General features: G+C 34.5%; 1 protein-coding gene across 4 annotated transcripts in view; it reads left to right on the top strand.

Annotated features, from left to right (window-relative positions):
• Positions 1–22,724, top strand: part of ZFR (zinc finger RNA binding protein) — a 69,553-nt gene that overhangs the window by 27,534 nt on the left and 19,295 nt on the right. For all 4 annotated transcript variants that reach the window (XR_016020602.1, XR_016020601.1, XM_088796469.1 and 1 more), the window contains 10 exons: positions 2,098–2,345; positions 5,277–5,468; positions 5,988–6,279; positions 8,015–8,208; positions 9,687–9,806; positions 10,653–10,798; positions 14,507–14,669; positions 15,493–15,698; positions 16,386–16,536; positions 18,097–18,238. Coding sequence is in view for 2 of the 4 variants with exons in the window: in XM_088796469.1 (XP_088652595.1) it covers positions 2,098–2,345; positions 5,277–5,468; positions 5,988–6,279; positions 8,015–8,208; positions 9,687–9,806; positions 10,653–10,798; positions 14,507–14,669; positions 15,493–15,698; positions 16,386–16,536; positions 18,097–18,238 (1,854 nt within the window). In the remaining 2 variants the exon portion in view is untranslated. The remainder of the gene's footprint in view (positions 1–2,097; positions 2,346–5,276; positions 5,469–5,987; positions 6,280–8,014; positions 8,209–9,686; positions 9,807–10,652; positions 10,799–14,506; positions 14,670–15,492; positions 15,699–16,385; positions 16,537–18,096; positions 18,239–22,724) is intronic.

Below are 22,724 nucleotides of genomic sequence, written 5' to 3'. Positions count from 1 at the left end.
GCAGCTGAGCTCCAGGTCCAGTTGCCGTTTTCTAGTTGCAGGGGGCGCAGCCCACCATCCCTTGCGGGAGTTGAACCGGCAACCTTGTGGTTGAGAGGACGCACTCCAACCAACTGAGCAATCCGGGAGCTCAGCAGCAGCTCAGCTCAAGGTGCCATGTTCAATCATAGTTGCAGGGGGCGCTGCCCACCATCCCTTGCGGGAGTTGAGGAATCGAACTGGCAACCTTGTGGTTGAGAGCCCGCGCTCCAACCAACTGAGCCATTCGGGAGGCAACCCAGCTCAAGGTGTCGTGCTCAATCCCAGTTGCAGGGGGCAGAGCCCACCATCCCTTGCGGGACTCGAGCAGCCGAACCGGCAACCTTGTGGTTGAGAGCCCACTGGCCCATGTGGGAATCGAACCGGCAGCCTTCGGAGTTAGGAGCATGGAGCTCTAACCACCTGAGCCACCGGGCCGGCCCAGCTTTATTACTTTTAATTGGACAATTTTATGGTATTTTAAAGAGCGAAATTTAAAATGGACATGTTTCTGCCTATAAATCTGAAAGCATTTGGCTGTGAGCTTAATTAGGCTCTTTTTATCACATTCATTAGTAATAGGGGACTTTGGTAGAATCAACACATTAAACAGTTTAATAATCTATAGAATTTTTCTTTTGACCAATTATATCAATTGTTTTCTGATGGTCTTTTATCTGTTTATTATTGGTATGTTTACCTACTTCCTACTTTTATTTTTAGATTTTTTTTTAATCACACCTTCTGTTTTCGTATCTATAAGAATTTACAAAATTTAATAACCTGCCATAAAAGTATAGGAATGCTTTTCTTGGGAGTTGCTCAACTACTCTCTCTTCTGAAAATGTCCAGTCTCAGATTCATGTGATTATGATTTCCCATGCATTTTAACTCTCACCTTTCCAATTCCGTTTTCTTCTCTCTGTGCAGGTATATTGGAGTTGGTGGGTCATTAGTGTTTACTTTTCAGTATAGCAGTCTGCGTTTGTGAGACGAAAAAGTTCAGTTTTCCTTAAGTAGTTCTGTGCTATCCTGGCAATTAGGAATCTGTTTTGAACCTTACATGACTCTTTGCCCACTCATTTCCACTTGAGGGAAAAATAGACATCTTATTGGAATATGATAAATAGAGAGTCCATGAAATTTCCAGAGATCTTAGTTTAGAATGGGTACGTTTCCCAGTTTTTAGGTAGATTTAGAAATAAAATCAGCAATTTTGTCAAATTTAAAACTACAGATCTCTAAATCTATAAATCACTGAACATAAAAAAAATACAAATTATGTCAGCAACTACTAGCTTAATGTGCTTGTTCATTAGAGACTATAAACAATAGAAATGGATGGAATCCATACATGTAACCAGAAAATACAGTGCTTTTTCATCTTTTGGAAGATGAAACCCAATGTATTTGATTCTTAATTCCAAAATCTTTTATCTGTTGTCCTATAAATTCATCTGAACCTCAATTCCATATCACAGACTTCTACTGAGCTTTATTCACCTGGCCACTCTAAACCAGCTTCTATCAGCGCCTTACTTTTTTCAGATGCACAACCCATCAGTCAGTCACTGGAATTCAAAATTTTGGTGTCATCTTTGTGTGTTTTCCTCTTCTTTTATATCTTTTATCTTCCTGGCCACCAAGCATGTGAAATCTTAACTTTCATGAGTTTATTTTTTTTCCCATCTAGTATCCTAGTTCAGACCCTTCTTCAAATCCAACACCTCCCAAATTATATTCAGAGGAATTCTGTTTGGGGAAATATTAACAGTTTCTGTAGCCGCATAAGTTTACCAAATACTCTGTCACATCCCTCCAACTGAGCTATAAGCTTCTTGAAGACAAGGATCAAATCTTATACTTTCTTTATACCTGCATAACACTTGGCATGTGTTGAGTAAATACTTGTTGGTTGACTTATATAAAAGGAAGGTGTTTTCTGAGATATACATTGTTTGTAAAGATGCACATGTAAACCTACTTTTGTGAGTAGAATTTATTGAATTTAAATTCTTAACATTTAACCTGGCCTTTTATAGTTATGTAACATAATCTTTATTTGATTTTCTTTGTAAGGTACGTCTTATTCAGGTTATGAAGCAGCAGTGTATTCAGCTGCATCCTCCTATTACCAACAGCAGCAGCAGCAACAGAAGCAGGCGGCGGCGGCAGCTGCTGCTGCTGCTGCAACAGCTGCCTGGACAGGGACCACCTTCACTAAAAAAGCACCATTCCAAAATAAACAACTGAAACCAAAACAGCCTCCCAAACCACCCCAGATTCACTATTGTGATGTTTGTAAGATCAGCTGTGCTGGACCACAGGTAACTTATGTTGTATGTTTTACCATGAGTTTTCAATGGTTATTTTTCGTAGTTAAATATGGTTGGTGTATTCTCTTGTGCCTACAAAGAAGGTTAACATTTTCCTTTCTGTTAGCTTTTAGCTGACGCATATGTATTTTGCTAAATGGCTAGTTTTAAAAGTATTTGTATTGAAACATTACAAAACTATTACAAAACTGTAAAAATGATTGAATATAAATGAAAAATGAATAAATTGAGCCTTTTTCAGGAAGGATACTTTGCTTTTTATTAATACTTTAATTTAGCTTAAACGTTTTATATTTACATTATTTGGGATTTGGGGTAAGGATTGAATCTTTATGTATTTTTTAATACCTTCAACTTGCTTTGTAAAGCCTTTACACAAAATTCTTCAACTTAAGACAGTTCGTTAATTATTTCTTTAGCTCTTATTCAAGGTCCATTTTGAGTATGTGAATAGAATTTTACAGCCAAAAAAGGATGACCATAGAGGTAATTCAGTTTACATATTTGCGTTAAAGATGGGATGATTTTGTCAAATGTATTATTTTTTGGAGCATATAAGTAGTTGAAGAAAATTGTTTTTGTGGAGTTTTAAAAATCCTTAAAATAAGGCCTTTTAATCTACAATTTTCAGGATAACATTTCTAATGAGACTGACTTTTGTATTAATACGTGCTTTATAGAATATTACTTATTTCTATATAATCTCCATGAGGGACTAGGAATATGGGGAACAAGAAAGGTGTAGAAAAGAGTCTCTTAAAAAATATCAACTAATGAAGCATGTAAAACCTTTATTCTTCTTGTTTTTTTGCTTTTTTCCTGGTTGCCGCACCTTAAAATATGTGATTGAGGCATGAATCTGTTTATAAAATCTGATGAGTTCACTCCCATCCCAACTTTGTTTGTTAATAGTTTTCTTTAAGATTATATAGTTTTTACATAAAAATTTGATAAGCAGTCTGGCAGATAAAGGGCATATTATTTGAAAAGACCAGATTTTGATTCTCTAGTAGTTTCTTCCAGTTACATCTGTCTCCTACCCCTGCCCCATCTGTGTATGTTCTTTTTCATTTACTAGATAAGTTCTGTCTACTTTCTAATACTGAATTTTAGGGGTGTTTTCAGTTATCAGCATTACCTGAATTATATCAAATTAGGGAATATTTTAATATACGTGGCTAGTTATATAAAACCTTTTTTCTCCATAATTTGGATAAGAAATGGTTTTGTTGTGATTACATGGTTGGAGGAGAGGGGGCATCCTCCAACCATAATATTTATAATGATGGGATTAAACATGAAAGGGAAAAAAGATGTTGGTCTTAGTATTTGAGGAGTGTATCCTACTACTCTATTATAGCTGTTTGGGGGGATGAGGCTGAGTGACAAATGTAAGCCTAAGAGATGTATTAACCATGTCGTACCTATATCGAAGGATAGAACATTGGTCTCGGGAGATAGGTTGACAATAGCATTTAGAATGAGTGTTTGTACGGCTTATCAGTGATTTGAGGGTGTCTAGATGGTTACACAAGAACAGGCCAGGGTACTTCTGCAAGTCAGAGGCAGTGCTTTAAGGGGTTAATGAGCCTTAGAGAAACATAGTGAGATTGTGTGATAGAGTGTAGGTGTGGCCATAGGCGGCAGAGTACTTTGGTTCAGATTTAAGGGGCCGGGGCCATGGTTCCAATCTTGGCTCTGCCACCAACTATGTCCTTGGATAAGTCAGAAACCTTAACTTCTTTGGCTTTTGTTTCCTTACTTCTATAATAGGGACTTGTCCTAAATAATTGAGACTTAAACTGCTTCATGGAGCCTCTTCAGGCTGCCACAGGTAATGAGAGAAAAATAAAAAGGCTGGATCTTAGGTCTCCCTCTTTTGTTTCAAAAACAGAACAATTTTCTTTATTTGTGCATAATATTTATAGAAAGCATTCTCTTGTTTAAAAATTAGAAAATCACTATTTTGGGTAATCTCTAAAGTTCCACCTAGCTCTGAAATGCTATGATGAATATACGATTTTAGCCTAGTCCTATGTCTGTCTTAAAAACAATTTGAAAAATAAAACATGAATGAGACTATTTGGCCCCACTCAAGAAAAAACAAACTATCCAACAGTCCATATTAACTTCTCATTTTAATAAATCTTCCTTCTTCAATTTTCTGCATTCAAAACAATTTTTAATATATTATCACACTATTTTGTTGGCTAGTATTAAAATAATAAGAATTTTCCATGAAGTTATATACAATTTTGGCTGTGGTATTTTAAATAGGCATTTGTTAGGGTGGCAAGAATTCTATGTGAATGTGCATTCTGAGTCAGTTCAGTTGGTTAGGGCATGGTGCTAATAACACCAAAGTTTGCATGTTTGATTCCCGCATGGGCCACTGTGAGCTGTGCCCTCCTTAAAAAAAAAAGAAAGAAAGAAAAAGAAAGAAAGAAAGAAAGAAAAGTCAGTTTTCTAAATAAACACCTGTTTGTGAAGAGTCTTGTTACCATAGAGTAACTTTATTCCTTCTCATGATGTAGATACATTTTCCCTCCTCATCTTGTTCATATAGTTAAGTAATTTCTTCACGGAGTGAGATTGCTGTCTGTTCTCTATCCAACATTATACATAAGCAGTAAATGCAAATTCTTGAAATTGAAAGAGATTACCTTATGTTGATATTATGGCTATGTATGAAAGTCCTTTGTAAATCAAAGTGTTAGACAAATGTATTCTTGGTAAACAAGGTATAAAGAACCACACATATATCACGTATGTAGGGAATCCACGTGCTTTTTTGTTCAGCTGCTTATAAAATTGTTTAGTGCTCATTTTTAAATGAGTATTAGATTTGACACTTTGAATACTTTTCAAATGATATAGATAGAAAACTAGTAAAACAACATTTATATTTTTTCTTTGAAACAGACTTACAAAGAACATTTAGAAGGACAGAAACATAAAAAAAAAGAAGCTGCACTGAAAGCCTCACAAAATACCAGCAGCAGCAACAACTCTACCCGTGGGACTCAAAATCAGCTACGTTGTGAGCTCTGCGATGTGTCTTGTACAGGAGCAGATGCATATGCTGCCCACATTCGTGGTGCTAAGCATCAGAAAGTAGGTGTTTTTTCCCACGCACCCTTATGTCTTACTCTGTTTTCTTTTACTTTTTCAATTGGGGTGGGGGGTGTTGAGTAAAACTGACTCCAAAACTTAAAACTTTGAGTGCATTTTAAGCCTTGTTTATACATAAAGGTGACTTCAAATAGTCATTGCTTAAAGAGGGAACGACTGATGCCCTTTCTTTGAATTGAACTAGATCATTTATTCTACCAATTGGAAATTTGTTGTATGATTATTTTCTTCTTTTTGTCATGCTTAAGTCTAGGCTGCTATGCATGTGGCCAAGTCATTTCATGTTTCTGCCTTAATTTCCTCACCCGGTAGTGGATGCAATATATATCCATATCTGCTTCACAGAAAATATTTTGAAAGTAGTGAGTTTTGTGTATGAAGTATATATAACAAAAAATACAACAAAGGAAAATATAGTTCAGATTTTTGTTTTATAATGTCTCTTAGAATTAAAAATCTACACTGAATTTCCTGACAAATAAATGTGCTTTTATTTTGTAGGTGGTTAAATTACACACAAAACTTGGTAAACCCATTCCTTCAACGGAACCAAACGTTGTTAGCCAAGCTACTTCTTCAACAGCTGTGTCTGCTTCAAAACCAACTGCCTCTCCTTCAAGCATTGCAGCAAGCAATTGTACTGTGAATACTTCATCAATTGCAACTTCTTCAGTGAAAGGTCTTACAACTACAGGAAACTCGTCTCTTAATAGTACATCCAACACTAAAGTATCAGCAGTGCCTACAAATATGGCTGCCAAGAAGACATCTACACCCAAAATAAACTTTGTTGGCAAGTACTGAAGCTTCTCTGTATTCCTCCTAACTTCATCAAAGTGATATTTCTCTTCTAGTCCAGGACTAACTCTTCAGCTTATGCTCTTGTACCCATCTTTTCCCTTCTTCTCTGGGACCTCATTGAATCACATCTGTATTTTTTCCTTGAATTTTTAGTCCTCTAATGGTTTCTTTCTCTTCCCTTCAGCCATGCAGGTATACCTTTTTTCTTTTGTAGTCTTAAATTTAAAAAAGACATTTCCCCATTGTGATTATCCTCTCAAGCTGCTAACCTAATTCTTATTTTCTCTACTTCTATATTTCCTATCCAATTCTCAGTCTGTTACAGTATTTCTACTATACCCTTTTCTGAAACTGCTTTCAGGAGTCATCAAACTCCTAATTGCCAAATCCAGTGGCCAGTTTTCAGTTTCATTCTGTTGACAGCTCTAACATTTGACTCAGTTGACTTTTATACCTTAAAGCTTATGATACGTCTCTATCTCTCTATTATCTGTCCACCCACCCCTTTCTCAGGTATCTCTATTGGTTCTCCTGCCTTCATGTTCATAAAATGGTAGTGTTCCTAAGGTTTTTATTCTGTTCTCGTCTTTGTTCAGCCTGTATTCATGAGTGGTCTCTTCCATTCAAATGTGTGCAGTGACTTTAAAATCTTATGGGCAAACTCAAAATCCCCATCTGAGTTCTAGATATAGTTTGGTATTCCCTGGTACACTTGTGTACCTAGTCATTTCTATCACAATAGTTCTACACCCCTCCCCCCAAAAAATTTTTTTCATAGCCACTGCCTTGTTTTTAGGCCTTCAAAGTCTCTTCTTCAGAGTTTTCTCTTGTTGCATCCAGTCTTCCCAACACTTATCAAAGTCATTTTTGTAAAAATATGTATCAAGTTGTCTTAGTCTTATTAAAAATTTTTCAGTGACCTTCCCCTTGCATATAGGAAAAAACTCTTTATGTTCCTTAATTATGTCATGCAAGGCCTTTGGCGGTCTGACCGTTGCTTCATGTCTTCGCTTACCTAAGTTAAGTAGGAATTCATTCTGAATTACTGAATCTTCCTGGAATTTTACTGTACTCTTAACTCCCATGTTGTTGTGCTGTTTTGTACTTGCCATTCTTTCTGTCTAGACATCATTCTCTTCTTTCTGCCTGGCCAGTTCATAGTTGTTGCTCTTCTTTCAAAGCTCAGCTCAAGTATCACACCCTTGGTAGAGCCTTTCCTTATTGGATCAGGTTAAATGGTAGTGGCTCCTTTGCTTTATATTCCCACAATACTCTACTCATACTTATTACGGCACTTACCACATTGTATTGTAATTACTTGTGTTTCTCCTTAATTGTTGGTGCCTCTCAATCGGCTACACTCAGAATGTAGTAGCATTGCCCAGTTCCTTGGCAAAGAACTAGGAGTACGAGCATGATTTAGACTTAGACCCGATCTTTTCAGGTACTTGCTGTTCACTTTTCGGTACTTGATCTTATGAGAACCATGTGGAGACAGGGAGGATTGTTGGGTGGTAGAGAGGGAAAAATTCAGACACGACATTAATAGGCTAAAATAGCCAAGTGCTCTATGTGGTTCTTCACATTTCTGATCTATTGTATGTGAAGCAGGAGTTTGACTGTTGGTAGAAAACATAAGAACTTTATCTGCAGTTTTTGTTGCATTAAGTTATATATTTATACAAAAAGAAAGTTAAAATTACTGTTATTCTTTTATGCTTTTCTAGGTGGTAATAAACTTCAATCAACAGGAAATAAAACAGAAGACTTAAAAGGAACCGAATGTGTTAAAAGCACTCCTGTCACTTCTGTGCAGATTCCAGAAGTAAAGCCAGACACAGTGTCAGAACCGGTTACACCTGCATCTCTTGCTGCTTTGCAGAGTGACGTGCAGCCAGTGGGCCACGATTATGTGGAAGAGGTATTGATTTAATAATACCTTCGCTTTAAAGTTAGATAGAGGGAAGAAATGTGTCAGTTTGCTGTAAGCATGCTTTACATGTAAAATGAAATTGTGTTCAGTTATATTTTAGATTTAGTTTACTTATGAAGGAATATCTAAGAGATCGTTTTAAGGGTTTTTTAAAAGCTGCCCTTTAAGCTTGCCTAAGTGACTGCACAGTTTTTTTTGTTAATTTACCTCTTTCCCTGCTAACACCATCACTGTGGTGTACAGTAACTTTCCATTTATATAATAGGCATTCTTGTAATGTATCTTTCAACTATCCTGAACGTGAGATGTAAAAAAATTGTGAGCAGCAAAAATTTTGACAAAGAGAGCCAATATTTCTCTTTCTGAACAATCAGTTTCATGTGTAAAATGAAGGTTGCTCATTTAAAAGATCCTGTTTATGTTTCCCAAGCTGCTTAGGTAACGTAAACTCAGTAAATGGAGGAGTGGGGGAGCACCAAAGAGTCTTGATATAAATATTTGCTGTTAGAAAGACTAACAGTGATATAGCACTACTTTTTACCCTTATTGTAGAACATACAAGTTCTCTGAACTTCAGTGTCCACATCTGTAAAATTTGGATAGTCCCTAACGAAGTTGTGAAAAGTAGATGAAATAAAGTACCTAGCACAGTACCTAGCATGTAGTGGATATTTGGTAAATATGGGTAAATATGTGTCCTTCATCCTTTTCTGCATCAGGTTATATTGAGTTCTTTGTTTATGAAATGGAAAGTTGGGTTATGTAGTTTGTAAGTGTTCACATACAATTTTAATTTAAAACTGTAGTTCTTAAAAGAGTAAGATTTGGTTATCTAAAAAAAATGTATTCAGCCAGAACACCTTAATCTCCAAGGACATTGGTTAATTAAGTAATCATAAACTTCAGATAACTGTGTTCAGAACCAGTCTTTAAAGCTTGCACAGACAATTTGAACTTGGTGTCCATCATAGACTTCTTAATAACATTCTAGTCTACTTGTCTTCCTGACATTGTACAGTCAGAAAAAATTGACATTGGTTTTCCATAAAGTTACATGTATAAAATTTTGAACTTTGTAGAAATTTGTATACCAAAATAATGCCTTTAGTTTTCTTTATCTCCAGCAACACTACCTGGTATTCTGTAACTGTCTATTAGACAATTTAAGGTATCCAATTGCATTTAAATGTTTACATATAGATAAAAATATTAAAATTAAAGTTAATTGCAAAAGCAAATACACGGTTATACACCTTGCATGCAAGAGTTAAAACTTCTAACATTTAGTTTGTTTTTATAGATTAGCCTTTTAAAAAAGTGTATACTTTGCCTCTTTTTCTCACTTCAAATTGTAATTTTTCAGAACATTTCTTTATCAGAGAATCTGGGAGGGTATAGGAATGAAATCTTCAACTGGAATATTCCTATTATGATTCTTTGATTCTTCTCCCCCCCTCCCCACCAAGGTACGAAATGATGAAGGAAAAGTAATTCGATTCCATTGTAAATTATGTGAGTGCAGCTTTAATGATCCCAATGCTAAGGAGATGCACTTAAAAGGACGAAGACACAGACTTCAATATAAAGTGAGTTAAAAACTTCAACTATCTTTTTTTTCCTTCTTTTTAAAACAGTTTGGAACATTCTAGATGTAAAACAAAACATCTAAACATAACTCACCCAGTCCATGAACTCCCACTCTAAAATTAGCAAGTCCTGCCTCATTTAGATTCAGATATTTGGTTTCTACTGATTAGTTTGTTATACTGAGATAAGAATATAACCATATTCCATCATTTTCAGTGCTGTAACAATGCTTGGATCAAGTATAATCATGTAAAGAAACGTCAGGTCTCCATTCACCCTACTTTATCTTGGTAGATTCCCACGAAAATGAATTTTGAGATGAGGAATTCTTCATTGAAAACACTTCAAGTGTTACATTGTGTGTAAAGTTTTTAATTAGGCTTGATTAATGTACCAGATTCATGTTTTCTCTTGTAAACACAGGTCATAAAAATTAAAATAGTCTGTTAAAGGGCAATACATTTCTATGGAAAGAAACTTTTAACCCCCACACTCAGACATTTTGAATCATCTATTTACCAAAAAATGAAGGAAAATTAACTATCCATTGGTCCCCTAAGGATCTTTTCTGTTGTCCAGCCTTAATATGTACTTTTTACGCACTAAGTATGCAGTTTGAAATTTGGACAATTAAGAATTTTTGAGGTGAGAGGAAAAAAAGAATATTTATTAGTGTATTCTGAATCTTTCCTCTGGTTCAACTTATATACTGACTGCACTCTTACATAATAGGAAATTTGCAACTAAAAGCCTATGATAAAAGAAAATTTGGGATTTTATGATTTTAAAAATGTAGATTGTTGGTAGGGATACTAGTTTTTTAAATATCTTGTCTATGTAAACAGAAAAAAGTCAATCCAGATTTGCAAGTGGAAGTAAAGCCCAGTATTCGCGCAAGAAAAATTCAAGAAGAGAAAATGAGGAAACAAATGCAGAAAGAGGAGTATTGGCGAAGACGAGAAGAAGAAGAACGCTGGAGAATGGAAATGAGGTAATATCTTTAACTTTTAGTAGCATGGTAATAAATAAAAAACTTAGCTATTCTGAGAATGTGACTCCCATTCAAAGCAATCCAGATTTATTTAATGTACTTTTAATTTTCACTTTTCAGGAATTTTCTAGGTCTAGAAAAGAAATTCATTAAATTAAGTTCTTAGCTATTCCAGTATTTGACCATGGCCTTGGTATTAGGAATTATGTGGCTAAACGGTATATGTATTAAATATATGAAGAAGTAGTTTAATATTATAAATAAATGCCTCAGTTTAAAACATGTAAAGTAGAACATTTGGTTACATGATAAAAATACACTGAGTATAAGATTTGGTAGATTATAGACATTTTAGTGTGTTTTTTAAAAAGAAACTTAATTACGTAGGCTACAGGGAAGGAAAAATGAGAAAACGTCTTCCAGAGGTATGTTCAGTGTTATTGATGTAACTGACATATCTTCAAGTGGTACAGTTCACATACATTCAGAGTTGTGGAACCATCACCACAATTTTAGAACATTTTCATTACCCCTAAAAGAAACCACGAACCCATTAACAGTCACTGCCTCTTTTCCCCCTAACCTCTTCCTCTACCCCAGGCAACCACTAAAATACTTTCTGTCTCTGTAGATTTACCTATTCTGGAGATTTCATTTAAATGGAATCATACAATATGTGGAATCAGACAATTTGTGTCTGGCTACTTTCACTTAGCATTATGTTTTCAAGGTTCATGCATGTTATTGTATTTATCAGTATTTCATTCCTTTTTATGGCTGAACAGTATTCTATTATATGGATGTACCACATTTTGTTCATTCATTAATTAATGGACATTTGTTGTTTTCACTTGGGGGATATTGTGAATACTGCTGCTGTATTTATGTACCAATTTTAAAATATAATTTCAAAACTATGAACAGAAGCACAATGTACACGTTTTACAATCCACTTTTTTCATTTGCATACCAACTTTTTAAAAAATTAAGCCAATAAATTTTTTTTTCATGGCAGCAGAGTATTCTCTTGTGCCAAGGTAAGATATTCTTTATAATCAGTTCCATATTGTTTGGTATTTAGGTTGTTTCCAGTATTTTCCTACTATAATTACATTGACCATTCTTGAGTCTATATTACTGCGTAAATCATGACTAGTTGCTAATAGTAAAATCAAGGAATGGAAATGTTTGATTCAAAAATACCCATACGTCAGCCTACTGAATACTATAACTTAGTGGTTCTTAAAACTTTTTGGTGTCGGGGGCAGCCAGATGGTGCAGTTGGTTAGAGCGCGAGCTCTCAACAAAGTTGCCGGTTCAATTCCCAATGGGATGCTTGGCTGCGCCCCCTGCAACGAAAGAGAAAATGGCGACTGGACTTGGAGCTGAGCTGCGCCCTCCACAACTAGATTGAGGGACAATGACTTGGAGCTGATGGGCCCTGGAGAAACACACTGTTCCCCAATATTCCCCAATAAAATAAAATTTAAAAATTTATATTTAAAAAAAAAAAATTTTTTTTGTGGTGTCAAGACCCTTCATACTCAATAATTGGAAGACTTCAAAGAGCTTTTGCTTATGTGGGTTATAGCTGTCAAGATTCACTGTATTAGAAATTAAAACAGAAGTTTAAGTATTTATGAATTCATTTTAAAATGACATTTTAGCTTTGTTTTAAAATATAGTTAAATATTTAACAATTAGAATATTGAAGTGTTACATATATTTAATAAATATATGTGAAAATTAACTATAAAATAACTGGTGAGAATGACGTTTCATATTTTTGCAAATCTCTTTATCTGGCTTAAGAGAAGGCAGCATAATTCTCATGTCTGCTTCTGTGTTCAATATGTTATACCACATTTGCCTCTGGATAACTCCATTTTACACTCATAAAAGAATGAGAGAGGAAAAGGCAAATAATGTATTAATATTATGAAAGTAATTTTGATGTTATGGACCTCCTGAAGGGGTTTTGGGAAACACCTGAGGTTCCTGGACCATACTTTGAGAACCACTGCTATAACTTATTAATATCCCTGCCAATGAGAGAGTGAAATGTGGAAGCCGTTTTTGTTTCAATTTGAATTGTTTTATGACTGGCAAATTGAATTTTTGTTTCATGTTTGACCGCTTACATTTCTTCTGTGGTAAATTGCCTATTCATTTTCTTACTTACCTATAGTTGATTCATACAGATACTTCTTATATGTTGTAGTTAATAAGTCATTATTGACGTGTTACTTTTAAATAGTTGTTGCTGTTATTTATGTGTCAATTTAAAAAAATGTATTTAAACCTATTAGTCACGTTCTTTGTGAAGTTTCTGCCTTTGTAATTAATGCATTGGAAATTCTTCTCTATACCTAAACTAAGCAGTTATTTTCTCGTTCACTGATATATCAAATACTTATTAAGTATCTACCATGTGTCAGGAAGTATTAGGCAATGAGTGTGAATTGGTAAACAGTGGATAAAGGTCCCTGCCCTTAATTTAACTTAAACACATTTAATAATAACAGTAAACTATTGGAAACTAGAATGAAGATGGTTTTCAAGAGTCTTCAAGTTGTTTTTGTTCGTTTTTTCTCAAGGCCTAAACAACATGGAAGAGTGGTTCTGTACATCTCTAGAGTTAGATGACCTAAAAGGCACTGCTTATTCCCAACCTGACAAAATTGGTAGTTTCCACAGTGCTACTTCTTATGTTTTGTATTAAATAGATTTGTTTAGAAAAACCTTATTGCTACAGAAATTTGCTTTAGAGATATGATTTCCCTTGAGAGTTACTGGTGTCCTACTTTGAAGCTGAAAGAGTAGAACTTAGAGAATATGAGATGGTGAAAAGAAGTTAGAGTGTGAACATGTTGACTGGTAAAGCAGAGTCCGCACTAGCTGCCCACAGTCCAAGTTCATCCCATGGGTGTTTTATTTGGTATACGTAGTATTTTTCAATCTGATCCAACATTTAAAGTCCAACATTAAAGAGATATAAATTAAAATCCTGAGGACCTTGGAATTACAACCTGTATTTTAATGGCAATGATTAATAGAAGCTGAGGTGCAACTGTTGTCTCTAGCCAGAACTTGTACTTTCTACTTGACCATAGTCTCCATCACCCTTAGTATAGTTTTCCAAGAATGAGACAAAATGTGAGTTGCCATTTATCACTGTCTTGCATTGTTGTTGCTCATGCTGGAGAAAAGTCTTTGTGTCTGCCTGTGTCATAAATGGGGAAATTAACGGTAGTCCTAAAAGGTTCTCACTAAGGAAAAAATAGGAGAGAGCACATTTTTTTGGAGACATGAAGAAATTCCTTAATGTGTACTTTGGGTCATAGTCGTACACCAACATACATTATGTGTCTGGCCACTTTAGGTAGTAGGTGTTTAAGTTAATCTCTTCCTTAAAAGAGAGGTTGGAAGGAACTCTCAGATTCCAGATGCTTATTCTTTCAACTGACCTCAGACTATGAAATTTTGTTTTGCTTTCCTCTTTGTAGTCACACCTTCTCTTTCCACTTGCATTCACTTGCATTTACTTCTAGATGAAAGCAAATAAGGGAAACCAGGTACAGTAGGGAAAAAAAGCAACATGTCAGGCTGATTTGGGGCCTTTTTTTGAAAAATTTTTATGTCATTATTGAAGTAAGTTCTTGGGTTGTAGTTTTCTTATAGGCTTCTAATGTCATTGTGTGTTTTCAGACGTTACGAAGAGGACATGTACTGGAGAAGAATGGAGGAAGAACAGCATCACTGGGATGATCGTCGCCGAATGCCTGATGGTGGCTATCCTCATGGTCCCCCGGGTCCATTGGGCCTTCTGGGAGTCCGACCAGGCATGCCTCCTCAGCCACAGGGGCCTGCAGTGAGTGTCCAGTTTGTTTATGTGGGGGCAAAACTGGAAGACTGGCTCAATATTAGAAGATAACAGTTTCAGGGACTAATCCTTAGACTTTTGTAATCTCAATATAACTTTTTCATCTGATTTTGAATTTTTCCTTTTTTTAATATAGGTTCTTAGCTCCTGTCTTCGTGTATACCATGTTTCTCCGAAAATAAGACCTAGCCCATAGTTATTTTTTCCATTATTAGTGGTTTAGAATCTTTTTTCCTTCTTCAAATTGCGGCCATCTAAAACCTACTACTACTGAGTTGAGTAGAGGACGGGTAGTAGCACCACAGCTGGTGAATTAGGAAAACTGTAGGAAAGATCTGCATCTTAGAGTCTGTGTTCTGTAGAAGCTGGGTAAAAGAAGAGACACCTGGGGTGTGAGGAACATTTTATAGAAGTTCAGACTATGGAAAACAAGAGAATTTGGTTGGTTGGTTGGTTGGTTTTCTAGAGAGCACTTAGAAAATAGCATTCCTCATTTCTCAGTTGTCTTAACACAACAATCATCTTCAAAACATTTTATTAAAAAGCAAAAAAAGTTTCAGAATTACTGGTTTTTATAGTTGAATAAAAAATATTTTCGTTAACTTTTAATGGTGTGTATTACAATTGTACATGTTTTGAGACAATGTATATATACACATATATACATATATACATACACACTTGGTGGTCTAAGTTTCCAGTTTGCATTTTTGTTTGTACTGAAATGGAATAAAGGAGAAGATAGTTTTAAAGGGACATTTTCCATAATTGACTTTTTTTTTTAATGAAGTACTTTTTTTTTTTTCTCTAGCCCTTACGTCGTCCTGACTCATCTGATGACCGTTATGTAATGACAAAACATGCAACTATTTATCCAACTGAAGAGGAATTACAGGCAGTTCAGAAGATTGTTTCTATTACTGAACGTGCTTTAAAACTTGTTTCAGACAGTTTGTCTGAACATGAGAAGAGTAAGAGCAAAGAGGGAGATGATAAGAAAGAGGGAGGTAAAGACAGGTGTGTTTTCAGGGTTATCTACTTTGTATGTTTTTGCTTTGCCTTACATGGACTTCCTACACTTCAAGTAAAAGTTACAAAGTGAAGCCTCTCTAGTGTTAGTCTACATGTCTTATGCTTGTGCTAGGTATTTAATGTATTCAACTGCATTATTTAAATTTATATAAAACTATTTTGAGTCTGTTTTCAAAGCTGCTTTTGTAGTCTTCTAATTGCTTTCAGCTGATACTCAGTTTTTATTTATTTGTTAAATCTGTCCGACATTCAGTCTTTGTTGTAACAATTTTTTTCTCTTAATGTATTGACCATAAAAGATAAAGTCCAAGTGTCAGTAGCATCTTTCAGTAGCATCTTTCATATCAAGTTTTACATTATGATCTATAACATTTCGTGCTCCCCTTATTTGGAAACATTTTTGTATTATATTAGAAGTGAGTCATTTTAATTTGTAAAGTGTGCACATAAACATTAATATTTGCTTTTCAGTTGCCCCTGTGAGAACTTAGCTCTTGATTGATTGATTTATCCATATTTCTTATCTAAATGAAGGATACTTCTAAATATATTGAATGTTTTTATACTCTCGTTGATGAAAAATTAATAATATAAAAGTAATTTACTATTGTGTTTAGAGATTATCTTGATTCTCGTTGAGAAATGTCATAATTTGATTTGATTTTACTGCAGAGCTTTAAAAGGAGTTTTGCGAGTGGGAGTATTGGCAAAAGGATTACTTCTCCGAGGAGATAGAAATGTCAACCTTGTTTTGCTGTGTTCAGAGAAACCTTCAAAGACATTATTAAGCCGTATTGCAGAAAACCTACCCAAACAACTTGCTGTAAGTATTATGGAAATGTTCATTTTCACCCCTTGTCTGGTTCAAAAGTTTCTGGCAGAACTAACTGTGCTAAAGCCTAAACCTAAGCCAACCTTTAAAATTTTGGCTTGACTTTCCATATTGAGTTTTTTTCCTTGATTGTGCAAATTGGTAGAGCTATTTTCTACTTTATCTTTTAGATTTTATAGTGCTTATATTTGGCATGAAGCCATCTTGCTAATTTGTTTCAAAATGTAAAATTGCATGTCCTCTTCCTGTTCTTTTTCCGAGATTTGAATCATCAGAGGGAAGGCAATTCAGAACAGAAAGTGATTTTTTTTTTAAACAAAGCCCATGTATAGCACGTTTAAAATTTTTAAATTTCATGAACCTCTTGCGTATTTAGTTGAATACATGTTTTTAAGAAAGTGTAGTTAATGAAATAGTCTTGCTGATTCAAATTTCCCGTTTGCTTGTGATTATTTTCAGTTTTCTACATGTTATAATGGTAAGAATTAACTTCTCCAGTGTCCAATTAGCAAATCATGGTAATGCATGGTTAATAGACTATCCTTTTTCAGTCCTGTAAAAGCAGTTTTTCCAAGTTTAAATTTTAAAAAGTTTTATATATTAGCTTGTCAGAATCTCAAACTGAAATTTAAAATAAAGATTCCTTGAACAATTTAATGTATAAAAGTCATTTCAAAACCTTGTTATTTATTTAGGTATTCTATTCTAAATCTAGGAATAGACATTTCACTGGTAATGTGTATTCTACAGCACTGAGTTAGAATAAGTAGTAGCTGACCACAGCAGAGCAACAGTAACAAAAGGGATGGTGAAGCGCACACTATTGAACTCAATTAAGCTCTGACAACTCTGCCACTCACTGTTGTTTGCTTTGTATTACCATTGTTCCAGATAGGAAGTTTCTTAACTGTGGATGAGTCTTTTTACCAGCCAGCAGGAGCTAGGAGAACTGGCATCGTGTGTCTACTTCCTACCCTCTGAGGAGGGAGAAAAGTTTTGAGGACTTTGAAAGAATTATGTAATTTATAAGGAACATCTTGATCCTAGTTGTGGTACTTGGTAAAACTGCACAGCAGGAACTATTATATCCTAACTAATTAACGGTTAAACAGTTAAGCTAACAGCAGAATGCTCTTTCCAAATCAGTACATACTTGATTATACAAGTGGGTAAGCAAGAGAAATAGAATTAATTCTTTATCATCATCGTAGTTAACGTTTATATAGTACTTACTATGTATGTACCAAGCACTGTTTTAATTGCTTTATATAGTTGATTTACTTAATCCTGCAACAATCCAATAGGTTAGATAGAATTGCTGTCCCCATTTTACAGAAACAGATGTAGGGGAGTTCAAAGAATTCTAAAAAGAAGGTGGAGCCAGAGTTTAATAATACTTGCATTTATTGCAAGGGTTCTCAGAGGAAGTAGTATATGACCTAGTCCTTATAAAATGGTTGGGGTAGTGAGAAAATGAAAGAGCCATAGTGAAACTGCTTTGTTTGATAATGTAAAAGGTCCAAGTAACTTCTTGTACTCTTCATTACATAGGTTATAAGTCCTGAGAAGTATGACATAAAATGTGCTGTGTCTGAAGCCGCAATAATTTTGAATTCATGTGTGGAACCTAAAATGCAAGTCACTATCACCCTGACATCTCCAATTATTCGAGAAGAGAACATGAGGGAAGGAGGTTGGAAAGCCATTAAACATTCTACTTTTCTATTAACTTTTTTTTTCATTTACCTACTCTTTAAGATGGCATTAAGCCCTAGAAGGCAACATGCTGGCATTACATAAGAATTTGATGGATTTGACTTATATAGCAACCAGTTTTGCTTAAGATCATTTCCCAGAAAGTAAATGCTCTTTTTAGTACTGGACTTTGATTATAAAACACTCGTGGTATTACTGATTTTCTTGATTTTTTTTCTTTTCTTGCTAACCTCAGATTTCTGGAAAAAAAAAAAAAGTTCAAAATTATTCTTACTGGCATAGTCGACACATGAAAAAATTAAAAGTTGCTAGTAAGGGGCCACAAATTTAATTTATATTAAGAAGTTCTTGTCTTACAAAAAAGGCAAGAGTTGCAGAAATAAAATTGGTTAAATACTCATAAGTTATATTTTAAGAGGCATTGTTATATATGTAATCATGCATGGATTTGGCTTGTCTTATGGTAAATATTTCTAGTTCTCTGAGGTTGCTCTTTGGTTTGGAGCGCTTTCATAAACACAGACCATCCTAATGCATGTATTTGGGTATTTGAGCCCAATGTGATACTAGAGATACTGAAAAATAAATGGTGTAGAGGTAGTGAGTTATAGTACAATTCAGGGTTTTTAAACTTCTTTACAATTGTAGAATATGAAATCCTGCTGGTGCCAGCAATGTTGCTTTAGGGACTATTCTGTAACATTTTCAAAGCTTCAAAAGCTTATAAGCCAAAAAGCATGGTCAGTGTCTGCCATATATTGGTTCTGTTGTTTTATGGGTCAGATAAAATTTACTTTGTTTCCTTTCATGTTGTTTTGTACATCTTAACTTGTTGATTATGGAGTTATATAATATTTATTTGTGATATAAAGAAGAAAAGAATACTATATATTGAATATTAAAATTTGTTTAAAATAGCATCAGTAGGCTCTCAGTTACTGTCACTTTAAATTTGTTTGCTTACAGCAATGCAATTTTTTAAGATACTGGGCTTTCTACAACCCAGGAAAAGAACATTTTATCAAAAATGTGGTCATTGGGAGACATGTCTAATTTTGCATACTTTGTATACCGTATCAGGTCTTTATGTTGTATAAGCTTTTCATCTTAAAAATAAATGGGTTTTGGATAAAGGGTCTTTTATATGAACACGAGTTTCCACTTAAGGTCTGGTGATGGATATTGCTGGACACACAGCTCCTGAGTCAATCTGATCAATTCATACGCAGCATATTGACTTTAGGATTCGAAAAAAATCTTCTAATATATATTATAAATAAAAAGTTGCTATACTTAAGATGAAATTATACTTGTATAAGATGAAATTATACTTGTATAAGCATTTAACTTTATTTCAGAGCACATTTTGTCCAATTATATTTAGGCTTAGTTTAATTTGTGCAGTATCAAGTCATTTTTTTATGTTGCAAAAGTTAATTGTATCATATTTTAGTAGAGTGTTTGATAACCTATCCCTTCTAAAGGAAACAAAATTATATTTTTGTCTGACCCAGACTTGATTTAGAATTATTGTTCTGAATTTCATAAATATTATGGTGAGAGAAATGATCAGTCCAAAATTGAAAGATTTTACTTCCAAGACACTGAGCTGAAAAGTTTGATGTGCAAAAAGTGTAGAAACATTGATACGAGTGTACTTTGCTGCAGATGACTGCAGTAAACCATGTCTTTAGCTTCATTATGAAGATTGCTTCTTTCTTGCTGCAGAATAATGGTATGTATTCTCTCTCACTGCAGCTCCCAATGCTCTGTGTCTTAAAATCATTTAAAGCCTATAGCTTGCTTTGGGGAGTTAGTACAGGGGGTGAGGAAGGCTTTGCCGGAAGAGCAATTGTCAATTACAAGACTTGTGACTGTGCGTAGTGTGGTAGCCTCTTTAGTGCTTAATGGTCCTATTTAATACCAAACATGATTTTAAGGAAGTGATTAAATTGCCCAAATAACTGTTAAACACATGATAGATCTATTTTACGGTACTGTGTTTGACAGTTAAATATTAAGTAAATATTTAATTGACTTGAAGCTTGAAATGTTCAAAATGCTCTAACCCTTGCTACAGAGTGTTTTCTGCAGCAAGTCAAGTATTATGTGTGTTTTTTTCCACCTGTAGCTTATCAGGCCCGGTCCAAAGCCTTCTAGCAGAGGGGATTGATTCCTGTCAGGGGTTGCTGCCAAGACATCGGAAGGATTTTTGACCAAGGTTTTCAAAAGCTCAGTGTCACACCTGCCATTTGATTAAGAAAGGATTTTGGATGCAGAGCCTGGCATTTATTGTCCTTTGTGTGGCTGTTTTGTTTGTTTTGTCTTTGTCTCTTCTAGAATTGAGCAGTGTTCACACTAGTTTTTAAATGGTTGGGTGGATTATATATTTTACATAACCGTGTTAATTTAAATTAATATATTCCCATTAACTTTTAATCATAAAATAGTGTGGACACAGCATGTCTTCTAACTGGTGATTAACCCCTTAAAATGTATTAAATACGTTCATGTAGGGTAAGAATTTGCTTTTTTATAAAAGAAATTAACTGCTTTTTGTTTTGTTTTAACTGGGTATTAGGCAACAAGTATGATTTTAGTACAATAATCTAAGGGGTTAATCCACTCAAACTATAAAATGGGTGCAAAAATCCACACTCTAAATTTAACAGAAATTTTCTACTTATAGCTCTTAATTTGTTTTTAAATTGCAATAGGTGTCTTGGCGTCTTTGAAATTCTGTCATTAATTAAAATTTCCAAAGTCATGAATGCTTGTGTGCAAAAAGACATTTTTCTTGGAGGAAACTATATGAGGAACTATTGGAGGAAACTATAACATTCTGAATTAACATTAGAAATTCAGAAACTTTTAGAAAGAGATTGCACATTGTCACCTATTTGCATTCTAGCTTTTAGCAAATAATGTCAGTAAATAGGGACATGGAAAAAGAGGGTCCTTCAGCATGTTCTGTAGCCCTGCTTTGGGGAGTGGTTTTTTTGTTTTTTCCCCTTTCTCTTTTACTTCCGTAGTGAGCTGTGCTTTCCTGTGTTCCTTTCTCTTACCTCAGAATAGCCCATTTCTTCTGTTGAGTATATTTTTGGATTCGGTAGCTGCTCTTGCAGGTTTTGAGATTATTACTTTTTAAAAACTACTGATATTTTTGTCTTGATAGTTTCTTTTTAGTATCCAGATTCCTCTTAGTGTTTATTCTCAGAATACCACATAGCGTTCTTTGATTATCTTGTAAATCTCCCTTCTAAAGTCTTCTGAAAAATCTGTGTTTATCTGATTTTTTGAGGAGTAAGAACTAATAATAGAAAGCTCAGACTGGATGGAATTCTTTGTCACTTTAAAATACGCTTTTTTGTATGTTATCTACTCAAAATAAAGACAAGTATCTCTTAAGATTTCTGAATGCTCATATAAAATATACAGTCAAGTACCTTACTCAGAGTTGCAGTACTACTCTTAAAATAAAATCATCTTTAAGATTTTTTTTATCATATACTTTTTTCTTCTTTTTCCCTCAAATATTCATTTGGTGCCCTCAATGATTTATTAAATAATATCCTAAATGCCCCATAATTTTGGTGCTCTTTAGCCAGAAGAGTGTTAAATACAATAGATTAGTTGCCTGGTATATAGTTTCCCTATATTAAGAAAATATTTATACTGTTAAAATCACCAAGAGCTGTGAATTAGATTGACTTAATTGCTATTTACTTGTGAATAACTGATTAGCAAATTTGCTGTTACATTTACACACATTTTAGAGAGATGTTTAGAAGAATACAAAGCTGGCCCTCCAACTACTTTTATGAATGTAAAGTTAACCTCTTGGCCTGGTTTAAGTTCAGATTTTCTTCTCAAGTTTTATGTAGCTCATTTATGTTTAAAAACAATAATTGATTAAAATCAGTTGTTACTATAACGTTAGACCTTACATATTATCATCAAAGCATCTGCTTACTGCACCTCTTCTATTTCTATACTTACTCTATTTAACCATGCTAGTTCCTACTGCCCTTTTCTACGCTACCCATTGCTCCCCTCCAGTTATTCTTTGGAACACTTTATGGGAACTTTGGATTTTAAAGGGCATTTTATATTCCCTTACAGCTAAAATCCCCCTGTGAAAGAGAAAGTAGTGAACTCTTAGAAATGCCTATTTTGGCCTCTTTATTTTTTCCGTGATTATTACTGTATTGTCATTCCATATTTATCATTAATTCTTTGTATATAATTCGTAGCCCCAGAATAACCTATGACCATTTAGAATACTGAACAAACTCAATAATTTATTTTACATTCTCATTTATTAAGGTGGATTTTTGTGTTCCCTCTTGTCCTGTCATCTTTGTGCTGGTGCGTTGTGTCCAGTAATCCTTCCTTCTGATTGGATTTTGGCGGGTAGGGTTCATATTTGCAGAAATGAGTATACTTCTAAATTGAGTTTAATT

This window comes from Rhinolophus sinicus, chromosome 3 (genome assembly GCF_057876585.1).
Source record: "Rhinolophus sinicus isolate RSI-liver-muscle chromosome 3, RSI-T2T, whole genome shotgun sequence".
In the NCBI taxonomy this organism is placed as follows: domain Eukaryota; kingdom Metazoa; phylum Chordata; class Mammalia; order Chiroptera; family Rhinolophidae; genus Rhinolophus; species Rhinolophus sinicus.
The sequence above is the reverse complement of the archived record's forward strand: the minus strand, read 5'-3'. Positions and strand labels throughout refer to the sequence as shown.